The sequence below is a fragment of the Diadema antillarum genome, unplaced genomic scaffold, assembly GCF_040938485.1.
Source record: "Diadema antillarum isolate AM-2024a unplaced genomic scaffold, OU_Dant_1.0 seq00001547_RagTag, whole genome shotgun sequence".
NCBI lineage: Eukaryota > Metazoa > Echinodermata > Echinoidea > Diadematoida > Diadematidae > Diadema > Diadema antillarum.
Window position 1 is genome coordinate 28,533 of NW_027272276.1, and position 18,127 is coordinate 46,659.

Sequence of the window (18,127 nt, forward strand, 5' to 3'; positions counted from 1 at the left end):
AACCACCGCTATTACCCAAACAATTTCATTTTGTTGGTCCAGAATCAAACGGTAAATTTTATCAAAACAAAGCCTTTCAGATACATTTACGTTGATGCTTATTCAATTGATATGTAAAGATTCATATTTTGATATAAATGGGTAGAATATTTGAGCAGTAAATTAGATTTCAAGTGAAGATATTTTTTTTTTCAAATGATAGAATTTATTGATTTCTCGAAGCAACATAAATATAGGGCCTACAGAGGATGGATGAAATACAAAATTATTACCTCAACACAAAGCCATTTCTTTGATACAAACAATTTAATTTCAAGTGAAGATATAATTTAAATGTGAACATCTCATACACATATCATGTTTTAAGCTTATTTCAATTGATTTTTGCAATAAGAATATTGTCAGTGCTGTGTCCGCCCACCAAATCAACGCGTGCCATCTTTTCATGACTTCCATTGAAATATTGACGATATATAGTGAAGGGGAAAATAAGTTGACGTAAACTTATTAAATATTTTCGCCTGCCACATTCAGTTGAAATATTAACGACCGTAAATGGGAAAAAAAAGCTCGACATAAACTTATTGAATATCTCCGCATGCCAAAAAGTACCTGAATGTTTTAGACGTTGGTATAGTAAGTGACGCTTAGGCCCTGCCCACTTACTGTGTTGGGGTGTGAGGTTGTGCGTGGGGGTGGGGTGGGTGGGTGGCTGTGCATGAATAATCATATCTTAATTTGCTGAATATGGGATTGTTTTCATTCTCAAATTACAGTATTCAAATAACATAATACATGATAACGTCGAAGTAATTTTTGTCTTTCAGAGACATAAGGCTGTCCCTTCCAAAACACATGTCCCGTTACACTGTAATTATTTTGTTTTCTCGTATTTTTCAATGAATGTTGCTGTAATTATTATGTTGTGACAAAATATGTCTTATTGCTTGTAATGTTACCTGTCATCTGTTTTAATGGAAGTATTCATAAACCTCAACTAAACATATTGTCTTAGAAATGGTGCAGTTACACTTTTGAAGGTGTTCCAAATCACTGGTAAGTGACCGTGTTGTAATCAGGGGGCGGGGTCCCGTTTGATGCTGTGTCGGGAGTAGCCTCGACACCACGGTCCCCTTCGTAAGATTTGTCGCTGGTAATAGTGACTCCGGTAGACGGCGCATATTTCGCAGTGTCCATCTGTGAAGCGAATGGTCCACTATAGTCATTGGGCAGAGCACCACCACGGCCTGGAGAGAATGGTAGGTAACCAGCCTTAATGCGATCTTCATTGAGAGCAGGCCCCCAATCCCACGAGGGCTTGAGGAGGAAAAGGAAACGCTGTAATCGAAAAGAGAGAGAAAAAAATAATTAATCTGCTATACACATCCAATTAACTTATTCAAACAATAAAAGTGAGAATGTAAGCAAGAGATCCCTAGAAGACACTAATGGGGGTAGGGCAGGTAACAGTAACCGGGAAGTGTTAACGTCAGTTTTTATGTGAAATATTATGAAACCTTAAAGGCTATTTGTCTTGGTGTTACAATGTTTGAACCCTAAATCGTATCTGAATATCGAGTAGATTGCTCGTTCAAGGTTTGCCTATAATTCTAGAATGAACTAGGCTGCTTCATCGTCTCTATAAGTATATCGGATATGAAAAGTTGCTTATTGCAGTCCCATGAATATGATTGGTAGCCTGATGTCCTAGTAAGTTGTGATTTTCCGGGTAAAGCCAAATAACGTCATCTGTGTTAGGGTTAAATTTTGGGTTAGGGTCAGGATTAGGTTCAGGATCAGAATGAATGTTAAGGTCATAACAGCGGAATGGGTCTGGGATATATATTGTCCTAGAAACCTGGCCGCGGAACTGAAAAGAAGGGGGACGGGCTGCAGCTCCCCTCCCTCCTTGACTCTCTCTTACAAAAATCCTTCGATACCAGAAATGAAAAAATTAATGATAATAGAACACATCAAAATTCAGGACATCCTGGAATTATGCCCCGACGTATTTCCCGTAGAAGGGGGTAGATAATTCTTTCACCCAGTTACGAGCATTGCCCTTGCCACCATCCCCATCCCCACACACACACACACACACACAAACACTCACCAGAAAAGTTTCGATTTTGCATTTATTCACTATTCGCAAATGTATTGAGTCATAATACTTTTTTTCACACAGTGCATTATTATATTGACAACTATTTCACTTTCGTTACCTCAGCAACTATTGCAACGTATCGCTACTGTTATTTTTTTTCTATTATTGTTGTTTTCTCTGTACAAATTACATGAATTGTTTCTGTCACTCAAGAAAGTGAGATTTATGTTTATATAATATTGTGGAGAAAACGAATAAATTTGAACTTGAACTTGATTCCTCTATACCTTCCCCTACCATGATTTCTTTCTACCCTTGATCGTACGTGACCGTTCATATTACACTTTGATAAAGTACATTGATGTTGACCACTTACCCAGATTGATCTTTAGGTTTTTTCCCCATATGTATGTATATATATATATATATATATATATATATATATGTATATATATATATATACATATATATATATATATATATTATGTATATTATACATACATATATATATATATATATATATATATATATATGGGGAGAAAGCTATGTATATATTGAAAGAAATTACACTTGAGGCGGACGTTGCGGAACTATCTCTCGCATACAACTGTATATACACATTTATATGATATATATACATACACTCCATGAGTAACTGATAGAAATTTGTGACCGAAAAAAAAAATTTAAGCTCAAATGTACTGAAAATTGCTTTTACCTTTAGCCTTTGTTAGAGAACTTTCCCTAAGTTTTTCCCCCATAATGTACATCTAACAATTTACGTATCTACACCTGAATCTGTGCCACAACCAAAAAAAAAAAGATCCAGTTGACTATGGTCACTATGCATAGTTTTAGGAAAATGATTTTTGATGGCGACAATTTTGTCATTTAGTGATGTGAAATTACGCTAATCTAAGATGGGATTATCACAATACTCATGACGTATTGACGATAAATTGCACGTATTTAATGTATCGCATATCTCCTCTAATAATTCGTTATAAGAGTATGGATAGCTTTTCTTTACTCTTTGCAGCCGTCTACTAACTAAATGACAAGACACATCTCGAATCATTTTGTAGAGATGAATGCATCAGAGACCTCGGGTTAATATGTGACAATTTAACATTTAAAACAGAATACAGTGGGATGCAATCATACTCTTGAAGTTCCGTATTGTGGTTATGCGTATTACCGTCTTGAAGGAGCCCGTGGCCTTGAACACCATGGCGTAGGTGGCGTATACCGGTATGATGAGGAAGGAGGCAAAAGCCATCAACCAGCCTATGGCTTGGGCCCAGTCAGGGAACACGTAGGAACCGTAATACGCAGGCACGTAGAATACAAAGCTCATGATCACAATTGACTATATGAACAGGAAAGAAAAAAAACACAGCTAAAGGCAATACCTTAGAATTGAATTGAACAAAATATATAACGATTGGCACGCTGATTGGGCAACGTAGAATATATTGCTCATGAGCACAATCGACCATGAAGAGGGAAGAAAAATTAGAACACAAAGCTGGATGTAGTACCTTAGAATTAAAGTGAACAGATTGTATAGAGACAGCACACATCAAGGGTAAAATAAAGGCTTTTAAAAACTCCAGATTGCAGCTTTCACCACAAAGACGTAGTAACTTGATCAATTAAGCCATATAGCTATCTCCTCGCTGTATCGAAACCGATGGTATGCAACAATCACGTGATTGCAAGCTGAAAAATAGAATCACATTACCACCACATTCACAAGAGATTTGCCTAACAAACGTTTCGCAGACACAGTTTACTATAGTGTATTAAGACAGCTACATGTAATCTCATTTATTAACTGACTGTTTAACTTCATCAATATGTTATTTAGGATGATCAATGTCAGTGTTTTTGCTTGATAGTTTTATTCTCTTACATCTACCATATTTTTTTTTAATAGGTAGGATAATCTTTCTGTCTAAATTACGGTCAACATATTTCAAGTTTTAAGTGATGCATGGTTTAAACAAGTACTGATTACGTTGCTTTATTTCCAAGTCATGTCATTGTAACCGGGCATTCTATCATCAAACGTATAGAGCTACGCCGCAGGGAATCAGTATTATGTGGAATGTGAAGGGTTCATTTCATTGCCACGTTCCTCACAAGAGAAAGTTTGAAAACACTAACCAGCATAGCCAACGGCGAAATACAGGCCCAGCATATTGGGAAGTATATGAAGACGTCGTATCCGATCATGGCATTGATGTCTTTTATGAAACGTCGAATGCCTGCAGCAAAAAAAAAAAAAAAAAGTGAAATAAAAAAAGGACACAAAGAACACATTACAAAAGAACAGTCTAATCATGTTGGTAACACGGCTAAACAGTCGGGTAGCGATAAAATTGTCATCAATGATACAATTTTTTAGCAAATTTATTCCAAGTACCATAGGCCTACTCCTCCGTCTTATTGAGACTTTCTTTTGTTTTCATCTTGATAGAGCTATAAGCGAGATAAACAGAATGTCTACACAGAGTTTTACTATTGTTAATCTTTATCCTGATATTCATTTCTCTATATGTCTCTCATTTTTTTTTATTTCATCTCCAAATTCGTTCAAGGTTTGCCTATTATTCATCCATATTCCAAATTCCTCCCCTTCTATTCTCTCTCTGTTAATCATTGTTGTTTCTTTACATTAATCTCAGAGCTTCTTTTCTAATTCTGTTATGTTACGTTTTATTCTCTCTTTTTATTTCCTTTGTATATTTCGATCGATTTTCATCCTGTGATATGGACTTTCTTTGAGGACACCATACAGCTGCTTTTCTTGGCCTAATTTTGATCCAGCAACCCGACCCGGCTCTTTAGCATAAACCATAAATGCTTGATATGGGCTTTACAAAATATAACACTAGTATCTATGACAGCAATTATGATAATGAAGATAACAGGATAGTAACTACTTCACTAACTAAAAAAAAAAGAAAAATGTGCATATCGTATAAAGCCAAAAAAAAGAAAGAAAGAAAAAGAAGTCAATGTGGCATAGCGAACCCATTACTTCATATCTGTATTAGTTTGCCTCCAATCAGCTTTGTACAGCCCAATATGCAAGGTTTTCATGCACACAAAATTCGAATAAATGAGATGAACGTCAGTAATCTCTTCCCCACTATCCAGTTAACTAACCGCAAGAAAGCAAAAAGGCTCTCACTGGCTTAATTCATATTTAACCTTCTTGTGCGAGAGTATTAACGTTTAGTGCATGATATAGGTGCACTTGAATTCAATATCTCGGGTCATTTCTTTTCCTTCATAATGATATCTTTGATGTGTATGAGCACTAAGCACGCAGGTGGTTTTCACACCATCATGTCGAGACATTGTTGTTAACAAAAGAAAAGTTCACTAAAAGTCTCCAGAAATTGAAAACATATCGATGTATGAACGTCACCACCTTACAATTCTTGACAAATCAGACATTATTTATATAGGCGTAAGCCATTGGCAGCTCTACTCTACTACCCAAGTCTGGTATAACCTAATTGGAAGGTATTTAAAGGGCATCATACTTCGAGAAATGAAGAAAAATAATTATGTTCATCTTACCGTAGACGTAGGTGATCACCAGTGAGTAAGAGGATGAGATGACAAACAGTGAGAAGTAGGCGGAGTACCAGTCAATCAATGTAAACACGTAAAGGCCACCCTGAAAAACAAGATAATATATCGGATTGTCAATATTAACAATTTACATCATCCTCGTCAATAGGAATTTTCAGTCGAGAATAAAGGAGAAAATGATTACAAGGAGCATATCAATTTTGTTCTGAATAATGTGTAAAAATGAAGCGTTTACTGAATTCGGGGGAAATTTGTGAAACTTATAAGAAAGAGGTTTTGATTTGGTCTTAGCTACTTTTTTTGAGGAGAATGTGGAGAAACATTATCATAGAGTTCACTCTATTTACAAAGGAAGAACAAGAAAGCTGGTAGTGGTTATGCGTGATGAGAAAAAACGATTGAGCATGACTTTACACAGGCTGGTAAATGAAATTTATGCTACTTTACTATAGAGCTTTTCTGCAGTGTTAATTTGATCCTCGGTGATATGCCACCCAAGCAAAATGCTATTTGAAATGCAGAAGTGTTACAGGCACAGTGACTCCTCAAAAGGCAATTTCACGCATGTTTAAGTTGGCGTATACGTGTATGTACAATGTAGGGCCTATCGTACACGTTACTGTATATCAAACTAATGGAATGTCCATATTATTCGTCCATATCTAACCTAAGTAAATTAAAGAATTTTGCTTTATTACATATTCTTTTTAACGAAACAATACAAGGACAAACTGCAAAGGCTTTGGAGGACATAATAATATACACCACCTCACAACTCTACAAGATTTCCTTTTATTTTGACATGATGTCTACATAAGATGAGTTGTACCCTTCGCATCAAAATTGTGATATCTTCGTTGAACCGACCTCGCACTAACGACCTTGGGGTATAAGGGTAGAAGGTTTGTAGTTGCCAAATAAATGGAAAACACGTCAGAGTTTTATGAACAAGAAAGGTGTAAGTTCCTGACATTAGCGCCTCAAATTGCTTACTGTAGTATGTGATTATACTGATTACGACCAACACCATTTTTGGTGTTTTATGTTGCTGTTCTCACTGGAACGCTTAGAACCCTGTCCAAAATTGCTAGTAAAAAGAGCAACAATGTTTATTCCAGACGAGTTTTGTGGATATTGTAAAACACATGACAGTTTCAATTTTTTTTTTGAAGGAACAAAAAAAAAAAATTCTCAGACTGATAACAATGATATAGCAACAATGATATTCGCAATAAACAAAACAGCTTTTGCTATTGTCATTTATTCCACGCTCTTCATCCTCTTGTTCGTTTTCAAACAATGGCTATAATCTCGCCGTACCATAAACAGACACTGAATAGACTAGAAAGACTCTTGTAATTTCTTCAGTTCTAACAACTTTCTGGAATATGATAACATACCTGCATGATCAAAGGCAGACCTGTGATAAAGAGTACTGCACAGACGCCAAGAGTTACAGCCCACTTCCATTTCTTTCTCACGGCTGGCGAAAGTTCATCGCTGATGGCTGTGATCACAGCTTCGGACATGGCGAACTACAAATCAAAGTATAGAATTTTAAGGAAGCAATATGAATTTCAGAACACTGTAATGCGAACGATATATATTCTCCTTTATTTTTTTAAGGCTAGTGTACAAAATATACTTATGCCAATTAAGGTGCCATTCAAATTGTATTCTAAAAACAGAAAATCTAACTTTGTTGACAGGGAATAAGCCTTGAAAACTGATCACAGAAATGTTTTGTTGATAACCTAAACCAGTCGATGTCTTGGCAGCAAGTGAGGTTAATTACAATAAGTCCAAGGTAGCTATAGTCTCATCAGGTAATATATACAAGGGTTTGCTACGTACCTGACTGTCCAGACCAAGCGTGAGGAGCATGAAAAAGAAGAGGAAAGACCAGAGTTGCGGCAGAGGAAGACGGGAGAGAGCCTCCGGGTAGACTTTGAAGGCCAAGCCAGGTCCTACACCAGGTCAATCAAGTTGAAAACGTTAAAGAACAACCGATACAAACAGTGCGTTCCCATGTGAACAAAATAATCTTTCTGTGATGCAAAATGGTTCCAGTGTTTCTTTTCTGTGTATGTACCTTGAAAATCCTTCCCAATAATCATCTTCCTTTGGTCTCTTTCCTCTTATCTGAACTGCATATATTGATCTAGACGTTTCGTCTTTACTTCTTTTCTACTCAGTTTTCTTCCTTTGTCTAGTCCTTTCCTTGTTTTTAAGTATCTTTGTGTTATTTGATTCCTTTTATCTTCTTTATGCTGTACATAGATCTGAAAAGTAACTTACCAGAATCAACCACGTCTTCAACTTCAAGTCCGCTGTCATACGCCATGAACCCAAGCACAGAAAAGATCACAAAGCCAGCAAAAATACTCGTCCCGCAGTTGATGCAAGATACCATGATGGCGTCCCTAGAGGTAGTACAAGAATGTTTTTGAACTTCAGCTTGCATCTCAATTCACACTTTAACAAAACAATATGCACGGCGCATATTGTCAGAGCTCCCTCACTCCATTCACTGGCAGAAGAACCGCCAAAAGTGTATGCAAATTGATGTACACAGCATGGTATGTATATGGTACGCATCGTGTGACAGTATATTGTATTAGAGTTTTGTTTTTGTTTTTGTTTTTTTTTACTAAACGTGTTAAGCGCCATTTCTGAAAAGAGGAATAAGTAAGTCCATCATTAGATAGCAAAGTAAATCCTTCTCAAAGTCTATCATCAAATTGAACAGAGTAAAACCTTTCCAATAATACGTCTTTTGTTGCATAACAATTATTCTTAAAATTATTCAAATTAACGAAATTATTGCGTCGAGTTGCTTATAGGGTAATTAACGTCGATGTAGGACAGTTTGTCAATCAGTTGAGATTCTTGAAGTTTAATATGATTACAACTATTCCATATATTCTTAATATTTTCTTTTTTAAGCGCGTTTAATTGCAAATTAACTTGAACGGACTGAAGATAACTCTTCATGTGATAGGAATATGTTCATAATATCACATTTAAAATCGCAGGTGCATTTAATCAGCCTTTCATAGTGCTGACTCTCTTTCATACATGTCATACTACGAAGGTAACGCCCAAACTCCGACCCCAATTCAAACGACTTAGTGTTGGCTAGGTGTCTTGAGATCTTTAGTCAATTGCAAAATATAGCAGATTGTGCTTAGACTGTACGTGCCCTGAATACCATTTTTTTCATGGGTTTCACTTTTTTTCAAATGAGAATAAGCATGATGAGGAAAAAATCACGTTTCCCGTATATATCAGTACATATAGGCCTATATACATAACAATAACAAAAAAAAGTTACTGTTGTAGCCGAAAGCGACATTTAAGACTAGAAACTCTATCCTGATTGTTGCCGTTATTGCATTTGTCTAAAATTATCGAGTTGTAAATTAGCTATTGCTGTCAAATTAATTTGCCTGTAACTGCTGCACAACAAAAAAACTAGTTACAATAATATTTATTCAAATCTTTGGCCAAAACTTTGCCAAATCTGACTAAATTAATGAAATAGTAATGGCAAATTCAATATTCATCACGCCATTGTGTCAATATCAACAATATCTACAAACCTGTAGCAATTATTTTTAAACTTGTTGTAGCTCGCAAAGGTGATGAGACTGCCGAAAGAAAGACCGAGGGAGTAAAAGATTTGGTTGGCAGCATCCTTCCATGGCTGTTCAGGAAAGAAGATGAGATGAGCAAATACCGTATTATTCTATCAACATTTTGACACACCAGCAAACGATAAAAGGCAACTTAACGTGCTTGTATCTTACGACACCTGTTAAATATTTGTGCCTTATCATAGAACTAATGGAAAAGGTCTAGAGTCCTTAAAAATTATTGCAACTGAACTGAAGATTCGGAGATAGATGCGTGCATAGGAATCAAGGGTATGATATCAAACACAGGGAACTAGGTGAGAGTGTAGCATTTTATAAAATCACTCGATATGTACGGATCTAGCAATATTATGCTTCATTTTATTTTCTTACTTTTTGTTTCAATGTCATTGCAAGTACAAGTATCACGACTTTACGTTTATTTTGCGATTCGTCGCCACATTACTACAATAATATGCACTGGACAATATGTGTATATGACCACCTCCCTTACTCTTTCTGTAGAAGCTTTTTTGATTAAAGTGAGATGATTTCTTCGTCCCCGGAAAGCTATGAGTGTGTAATGATATCAAAGTGCAAAAATCTATAATTGCTTATTGCTACTGTCCGCCATGACTGATGACTGTATATTTCCTATAGAGGTAGCTGTAAACGTATAACATTTTTTTTTTGTTATTGGTATTGTTACAGGTTCTATACTAACTTTATGCCTGAAGGCCTAAGGAGGTTCTTATATTCAGCGGTGGTAATAAAGGCAATTTGTTTGTCGACATGACTGTAATCTTTGAGATTTTCAACGAAAAGTATGAAACGCACAGAAACATGAATACAACATACCTCTGGACTCAAGAGTTTCTCAAATTTTGGTGTGATGTAAAAGGCCACGCCCTTTCCAGCTCCGGGTAGTGTTACTCCTCGGATTAGCAGAATTAGGAGAACCAAGTAAGGAAAAGTCGCAGTAAAATAGACCACCTATTCAGGAGAAAATCAAATGATTGCGAGTTACCAAAATTCCAATCTACTTGTGAGTAGATTAATTTTGGAAGTGTCTGCGTGCACAAGCTCATTACGTGTATTTGTGGGGGTTAACGATGGACTTTACCATCGATACCCGTCGTTTGGGGATGGGAAAGGATTAATCAGGTAGCATTCCTGTATCCTGTTACGCGTACATGATCTCTTGACCGGATGCGGTAGACAGGTGTTGTGGCAATTAAAGTAACACCAAATTACGTCTATATCTTGTAATATACCAGCATTTTGGCTTCGGGAATAGCATGGTTCACATATGCCTGTTCCCTTATGTTTTTGGTCCTTTTTCCTCTTAATTTGTTTTTCTCTTCTTTTGATACCCTGGAATATGTCCTGAAGGTTAGCTTGTGACAAGCTGTTTTCCTTTCCTTGAAAGTGTTGATATAAGATTCTTGTTTGATGGTGTACTTCGTGTTCGTCGCATGATCGAGGTAGGCCGACATATAAGATTCCGAAAATTATTGTTCTGCAGCAAATCTTGTCATATTTAGTATCTTTTATTTCAAGGAACAGCGTACAGTCCAAAATAAGTCGCTAAGCCGTGCCCGCAGAAAGCACAATGCATTACATAGTGTATCGTACCAGAGCAAATAAGAGTAATTCAGACGGCACCATAGTGGCGTGCACGGTCTGGCAAGTTTCAAGGAGCGTTCAATCCCATTTCTGACAAATGCCCGAAAGGTATTTCAGAGGCACGTTTGTTTATTCGAACAAAGCCTCAAAAGCACATTGGACATCTACAAGAACTAATGAAATTCAGGATACACTAAGTGGAATTTCCTGTACATTTACATTTATTTTGCAATCTAATGATATGAGAATATTTGGTGGATTAAGTCAACAGAAATCAATTACAAGGCACTAGTGTTGACGGCATGCACTAGTGCTTTCGCGAAAATTGTGTCATAAGATGTGAGAGACTTGAAAGTAAAAAGTCAGCGAGCGGCGTGGTCAAAAAAAAAAAAGTTTCGCGCCGTAGAATGGTCGCTGAAAATGTCGGGGGGTGATTCAGTGAGAGTTTGAGGAAAATCGGACAATCCGTTCAAAAGTTATGTATTTTTAAATTTTTATGCTCAGTCACTAGTGCATGGGAAGACTACTACAGCTTGTGATGTGACATGAGTACAACGATACAAAGAAAATGTAAAGAAAATTCAACATATTTTCACTTTTCTCGCAAACTAAAAAAAAAACACTTAACTTAATCTTTGAACGGATTGTCCGATTTTCCCCCAACTTTCAAGGATGTGTTCTAGTAATAATGCTGCATTCACTCAATCCACATGTGTTATTATGAAGGTGGACTTGTCCTTTAAAAGTGGTGACGAATTACATTACTGGTTTCGGTGTAAAACATTTCGATACAAATAAAATTGTCAAGTAATTTGTATAGTCGTTATTGACAAGAAGACTTTAAAACGAACTAAAACAGGGGGAATGAAACTATTAAAAAAAGAATGCATGTTGATTGAGTGAATGCAGCAATATTATTACAATACATCAATGAAAGTTTAAGAAATATTAGACAATCCTTCAAAAATTATGAAGTTTTGAATTTTTGGTGACGAGACCGCAGGATGAGATCATAACATCACATATGTAATACGATATATTGAGCAATAAGACATAAAGAAAATGTTAAAGTCAACTTATTTTCACTTTTCTTGAATAATGAAAACTAGCTACATTTATCTCTTTCAGAAAGCAGGGGGAATAATATTACCCTTGGCATATGTCAGTAACAAGTCCAGGGAATGTGTACTTTTTCATATGAAATGACACGTCTTTTCCAGGCTTTTGTCTTACTGGTTCTCGTGTTCTTGTAAATGCTGCGCATTGTTCTTATGCAAATAGTTGGAGACTGTATTTGTGAAAGCGGTATAAGACAAAACTAAAGAAAACTATGCAGCGAAATTTGATTTGAAATCTGACAGGAGACTACGGTGGCATAAGATACATTGACGATTTTCATGAACTGTCTCAGGGCAACCAAATCTTTTTTGTCTGTCATGTCTGTAGGGTCTACATGTAAATATTCCCCGTTTATTATTTCAATCAACTGAACATGGGGAAATGAGAAATACTGTAGATACGTGCATTAATTTCAAAAGTTGTCAGAAACGAGATTCTCCGCTTTGCTTTGTTGTTGTTATTGTTGATGGGTTTGGGGGGGGGGGTTTTGTCATTGAAATCGGAGAGAACATCTTCCCTTCACCTTCCACACCTTCCTTGCCTTCACGTGACTGCTGACAAAGGAAACAGCTCACCTTGCCAGCTGACTTGACACCCTTGATGATACAGAGATAGACGATGATCCAAGCTGCCAGGAAAGCACCAAACATATCCCAGTTCATTGACCCCATGTCCTCCATACTGTCTGTGATGCGGTGCACGCGATAACTGAAGGACAAAAAGCACACAAGATGAATCAAATGAAGAAGACAACACTGCAAATTATATTGTCTAAATCTTATAGAATTTATTCTTATGATTGATACTAACAGCGTAAATCTTCTCTAACGAATGAAACTGCTCTAATCTATGGCAATGATTGGTCGTCAATTGGTTGCGATGCATGTTTGTACGACGCTGGGCAATCATAAGACTATTTCAGGCGACTCTCGTCGTAATGAATTCCTCGGAAGAAGCAATCTTCTCTCGTCATATCTAAATTTCGTTATAGCCGAACAGTAAAGTACATAATGATATATAGATTATAATTTTGGACCTGAATTTTTACTTCTTGGTCTCGAAGATTTCGTTATAACCATGTTCGTTATAGAGACGACACAGTACAACGTGAAAAAGAGGGCTGCTCAAACTACCACTATTGCACAAATTCTTGATGAGGTAAAAAGCTCAGCATAATAGTATTTCTGGCATTCCAGCAATAACTAAAGGAAGCTACGACACGACCTCTTGTCTTATTTTATAGAAAGAAGAGAAGGATACAAGAATGTTTGTGGATCAAAGTTTTACATGTGGATCTCCATGAGGGCGCTGTTTAAGGCCAGTGAACCATCATTAAGAAGGACACCGAGAGATTTTGTTGCTTACGTCAGAATGGAACCAGAATTTTCGCATGAGCTGCTTCAAATGTTTATGTTTCATTTATTTACGTTCATTTCTATTGACCTTGAGAGTATCAATAATAATTTGTAGAAAATTATATACCGTGTGTGCCATGTTCGTGGTTGGAACATTTACTTCCAGTTGACATTTGCTACATCATTATTACATAACATGAAAGGTGCCATATAGAGTATAGTTTCTCTGTCACTTCCACATAGATGATATCTGCATGATCGGTTTGCACGGTTTGGAAAAAACAGTTTATATATGGTATACGAGTAGGCCCTTTAGTATCCTGCGTGCGGAGGATTGCCAGTCTTTAGCAGGAAAAAAACAACAACAACGGAATACTTTTATTCAAGACTCACAGCCAATACTCCTCACTTGGTCGAACCGATAGCGAAGCATTAAAAGTCCCATTATGCACGCTTGAGTCGAAGCAGTTTTCAGTATTCCACGAGTTGTTGCAGTTTGACCATGGCAATGTGCGTTGACAGGAGGCTCCCATGTAGTAGATGGTCCAAGCGACGATGACATTGTAGTACAGAGCCACCAGCGTCGAGACCACAATCATGCCTATCCCCAGACCTATATGACAAGTAAAAAGAACTCGAATTACCAATGTTATATCAGCATTTATTGACCAAAACACAATGTTGCACACGATGGCCCTAACACTGTGTAACGCCATAACAATGAAGGCGCCTCAAGTGCCACTCCACATCGCATTAAGTTTGGGGTGTCGAATAATGAATCAGACACAGTTTGGTAGACGTTCCATCAATATCACACATAATAGGGGAGAGCGGGGTGAGTTGGGACGCGGGTCAAGTGGGACACGTTCTCTGAATCAAAAACTGTTCAACCAATCAGCGATTGGCTTATATCTACAATAAGCCCCTAGCAACCATACATCACACTAAGAAAGCCATGCAGCTCGGCAAATTCTAAGTATGTATAAATTGCTATTGACATTTTCCCCAAAATATGACATTTTTTGAAATCAGGCTAATTAACCTGTTGTCTTTGTATTCATGATTTCAAGGGCACAATTGAAGCTGGTGGTGAGCCTTATTGATATGCAACTAATATAACTTGTTTTTGACAAATGCCTGCGTGGTTACTGAGCAGTCGTACATATTCATGTATATGCCATGTGAGGGACAGTTGGGACAACGTGTCCCATTTGTCCCTAATAATAGCATTACATGTAAAACAGTTCAGATTTTCAAACATGTTGTTCAAACTTGTTTTGTTAAAATAAAGATCATTTTAAAGCATGTTTGACTGTTTTCATTACCAATGTTTCATTACGCCTTCCAACTTTGGCATTTCCGACACTTCTATAGGATGTCACACTTTACAAACACCGTCCCATTTCTCCCTTGCCGTTGTCCCACTTGACCCACGGGTGGGTCAACTTCTCCCCCAAAATAAGGTTTTTTTTCTTTTTATTAACTGCAGAAAATTGAAAACAGTGCCACCCCCAGTTTATAGCTCTTTATGTTACCTACCATATGAACCTTCATGCAAGCCCGAAAGGAAATGTAATCATCTCTTCTATAAAAGATATAAGAAGAAAATCGGCGAACTTGAAATAATGTCCCACTTCTCCCCGCTCTCCCCTAAATTAAAATTGAAAAGAAAAGAAGAATCAGAAGGTGTTCTTCACATGTCGAGCCATAGCTATTAATAGTCATGGCTGGGAGCTCCAGACAGTAGCTGCATGCAATGATGGGTAACTGAAGAGTTTATCGCAAAATAGGCTAAGCGCCATTTTCAAAGTAAGTCCATCATCAGATACAGCAAAATAAAACTTTTCCAGTAATACCTCGCTTCTAACATGACAAGAATTATCCTGGAAGCTATATATGGTTAAATACCAAGTATTTTCTTATCGTTTCCTTTTTAGAGGCTTTAATCATAAATATCTCAACTTAACAAGAATGGAACTAGTTCATTTTGCGATAAAACTCTTCAAATAAATACCTCTAAAGAGTGGGGCTATATTCCAGCAGGCGATACTACCCAAACTGGAGAACTGGCCAAGGGAAAACTCCATGACAAAGAGCGGTGCTCCAGCGATGACAAGGAAGAAGACATAGGGAATCAGGAAGGCACCTGTTGGTTTAACAGAGGAGAAATCAAATTCCCGTCAATATCTCATGTACTTTAATTAAACCAGTGAGTATGGTGATATAAAAGCACACATTCTTGATGGCCATATCTTTGTAACGATCCTGTTTGGAAAGAGAGCAAAAACGGGGTCATCCCAAAAGACCGACACCCATGAGTCGTACAGCCCACGAGTCCTACAGCCCACTGTAGGACAGTGTGACACTAGGCAAATAAGGGCCATGAGACCGACGCTGCTAGGTCTGCCCACGAGTTCGACACATACAACACGGGCTATTTAGGTAGATGATAGAGTCGGGGGGGGGGGGGTGGCCTCCCAGGCCCCCCCCCCCCCCTCCAGATCTCGGCAGTCGACCGCGCGATCGCGACGACACTTGGCACACACAGTGCCTATGACGTAATCTAATGTACCATGAAGTTATTTTTCAAAAAACTTTGGTATAAATCACTAAATAAACTTCAAAACAGGCACATTTTTTTTGTGCAAATGATATTCTTTTTAGTGTCCTTAGCAAATGCAAGAGAAAAAAAAAAATGTGCCATCGAAAAAATGTGCCATCGGAAAAATTTCTCAAGTATTTTACTGTTTTTTACTTTCTTATGTATTTCTATGTTTTTCGACTTTATGTTTTTCATTGTTTTCTCGATGAAATTTGTCCGCGACTTTGTTCCGCGCAAGATATGTTATTAATTGATTTTGATCAATAAAACCCCAAAATAATCATGCTTATATGAAATTGGCCTGTAAGCACAGTTTGCATTAAAATTGTACACGAATTGAGGTTTTTGAGCAATTTTTGGTCTGACATGCATGTACATATTTACGCGCAACTTCGGAACCGCACACCCGAGCATCGCAGATTTGGTGCTAAAAGATGCGGGAGACTCGAAAGAAAAAAGTCAGGAAGCATCGCGGCTATAGCTTTTCGCGATAGCGATACATCGCGCGGAACGTCGAGGGGGGGGGGGGCGGCTCGGAGCCCCCACCCTAGTTAGGGTTAAGTCGGTCTAGCGGGCTTTGTTTGCTCATAGTGTCGAACTCATAGGCTGTATGACTCGTGGGCTGTATAACTCGTGGGCTGTATAACTCGTGGGCTGTATAACTCGAGGATGTCGGTCTCGTGACGTGCACCTGCAAAAACAGCAGTAGCAATTTTCCATTTCACCGTGGCTTCGATATATAACAAAACATACGTATATGGCACGTATTGTAAGATAAATACGAATCCTTCTGGCTCGTCAATAATGCTTTCTACTAATCAGTCCCCATCGCAAAGTAAAATGACCATGAAATATGATGTTCCTTGTTAGTATAGTAAATGTAAAATACATATCAGTAAATGCAGAAGTGGTATTTTCAATGAAGTTGGATGAAAATCGGACAATGATTCTCTTAAAAGTTAAGAATTTGCAAAAAATAAATAATACCAAAATACGGTCGTAACAGCGTGCCTTCATTGCAGGAAAAGAAGACTTAAAACAGCAGGATACAACAGAGAGAAAATAACCCTTCAACAAATTTCTGCAATTCCAGTTTCATGTATCATTATTTCTTTTGAAACTACATCATTATTTTTATTAAAAGCTGACGTCATAAGAAAGCGTGGTTAATTTACGATGACAACTCACTTGTTGACATTTTGCATTCGCGGAATGCACAACGACTGAGTATGAGGAAAGAAACAAATCAGAACAAAGCAAAACAGTATATAAGTATATGATCCCCCATTTTATATCTTTTCAGAGAAGGCATATGCTTGAAAAGAAAGCATTGTGAGATTATCATTACGTTCCAGGCTTCACCCATGATTTAGAAACTGCACTTCAGTATCAGCAGATTAGAATTTAACATAAAGGTTGACCATTAACAATTATTCAATGTTTAGGAAATTTAAGTTTTTGAAAACGCTCACATTTCAGCATTGCTTATTTTATATAGTGGTCCTTTTCATCGCAATAGTACATTACCATTACATATAGAATTGTTGCGACTTTTCACATTTGATCTGTCCCCATACTCAGGTTTGCACATTCCAGAAACACCCATTTATTGCAAGTGAGGTATCGTTTTAAAGATAATCAATCAGGCTTCTTTGTGTACAGGCAATACCGGTAGAAGAGAACAAGCTTTATTGCAGAACTTATTCTGAAAAATGTATGCTTTTGTAAGAAATTGTGGAATTATCTTTATGATTATTTCGTTGCTCTATTGTGACACTTGTATTCTTCTAGATAAAAATAAATCAATGAGAAATTTCTCTCTTTGACTCTGATCCTGATTCAATAATTATTTGGCACCCTTGATTACGTCTTACTTCTGCGATACAAAATCTAAGAAATGGGATTAAAAAATAAAACTATAACCTGTTTGCAGAGGATGATGTTTGTTATCCCGAAGGTTCGTTCTTTCGCAACTAACAAATTTCCGAATTATCAGATGTTTGTTGGTGTGAACATGAATTTAGGGTTCGTTATTCCAAAGACTCGTTAGACCAAAAGTGATATAAAGTACAATGTG

At 37.2% G+C, this 18,127-nt stretch overlaps 1 protein-coding gene across 1 annotated transcript in view; it reads right to left on the bottom strand.

Moving 5' to 3' along the window:
* Window positions 1-1,050: 1,050 nt before the first annotated feature.
* Window positions 1,051-18,127, bottom strand: part of LOC139710605 (sodium- and chloride-dependent glycine transporter 1-like) — a 40,381-nt gene continuing 23,304 nt past the window's right edge. Inside the window, exons 3-14 of the mRNA XM_071622528.1 lie at window positions 15,463-15,594; window positions 13,842-14,061; window positions 12,669-12,801; window positions 10,207-10,341; window positions 9,316-9,419; window positions 8,012-8,136; window positions 7,568-7,680; window positions 7,114-7,248; window positions 5,699-5,798; window positions 4,274-4,374; window positions 3,303-3,473; window positions 1,051-1,338 (exon numbers count right to left, since the gene is read on the bottom strand). Of these exons, the coding sequence (XP_071478629.1) occupies window positions 1,051-1,338; window positions 3,303-3,473; window positions 4,274-4,374; window positions 5,699-5,798; window positions 7,114-7,248; window positions 7,568-7,680; window positions 8,012-8,136; window positions 9,316-9,419; window positions 10,207-10,341; window positions 12,669-12,801; window positions 13,842-14,061; window positions 15,463-15,594 (1,757 nt within the window). The remainder of the gene's footprint in view (window positions 1,339-3,302; window positions 3,474-4,273; window positions 4,375-5,698; window positions 5,799-7,113; window positions 7,249-7,567; window positions 7,681-8,011; window positions 8,137-9,315; window positions 9,420-10,206; window positions 10,342-12,668; window positions 12,802-13,841; window positions 14,062-15,462; window positions 15,595-18,127) is intronic.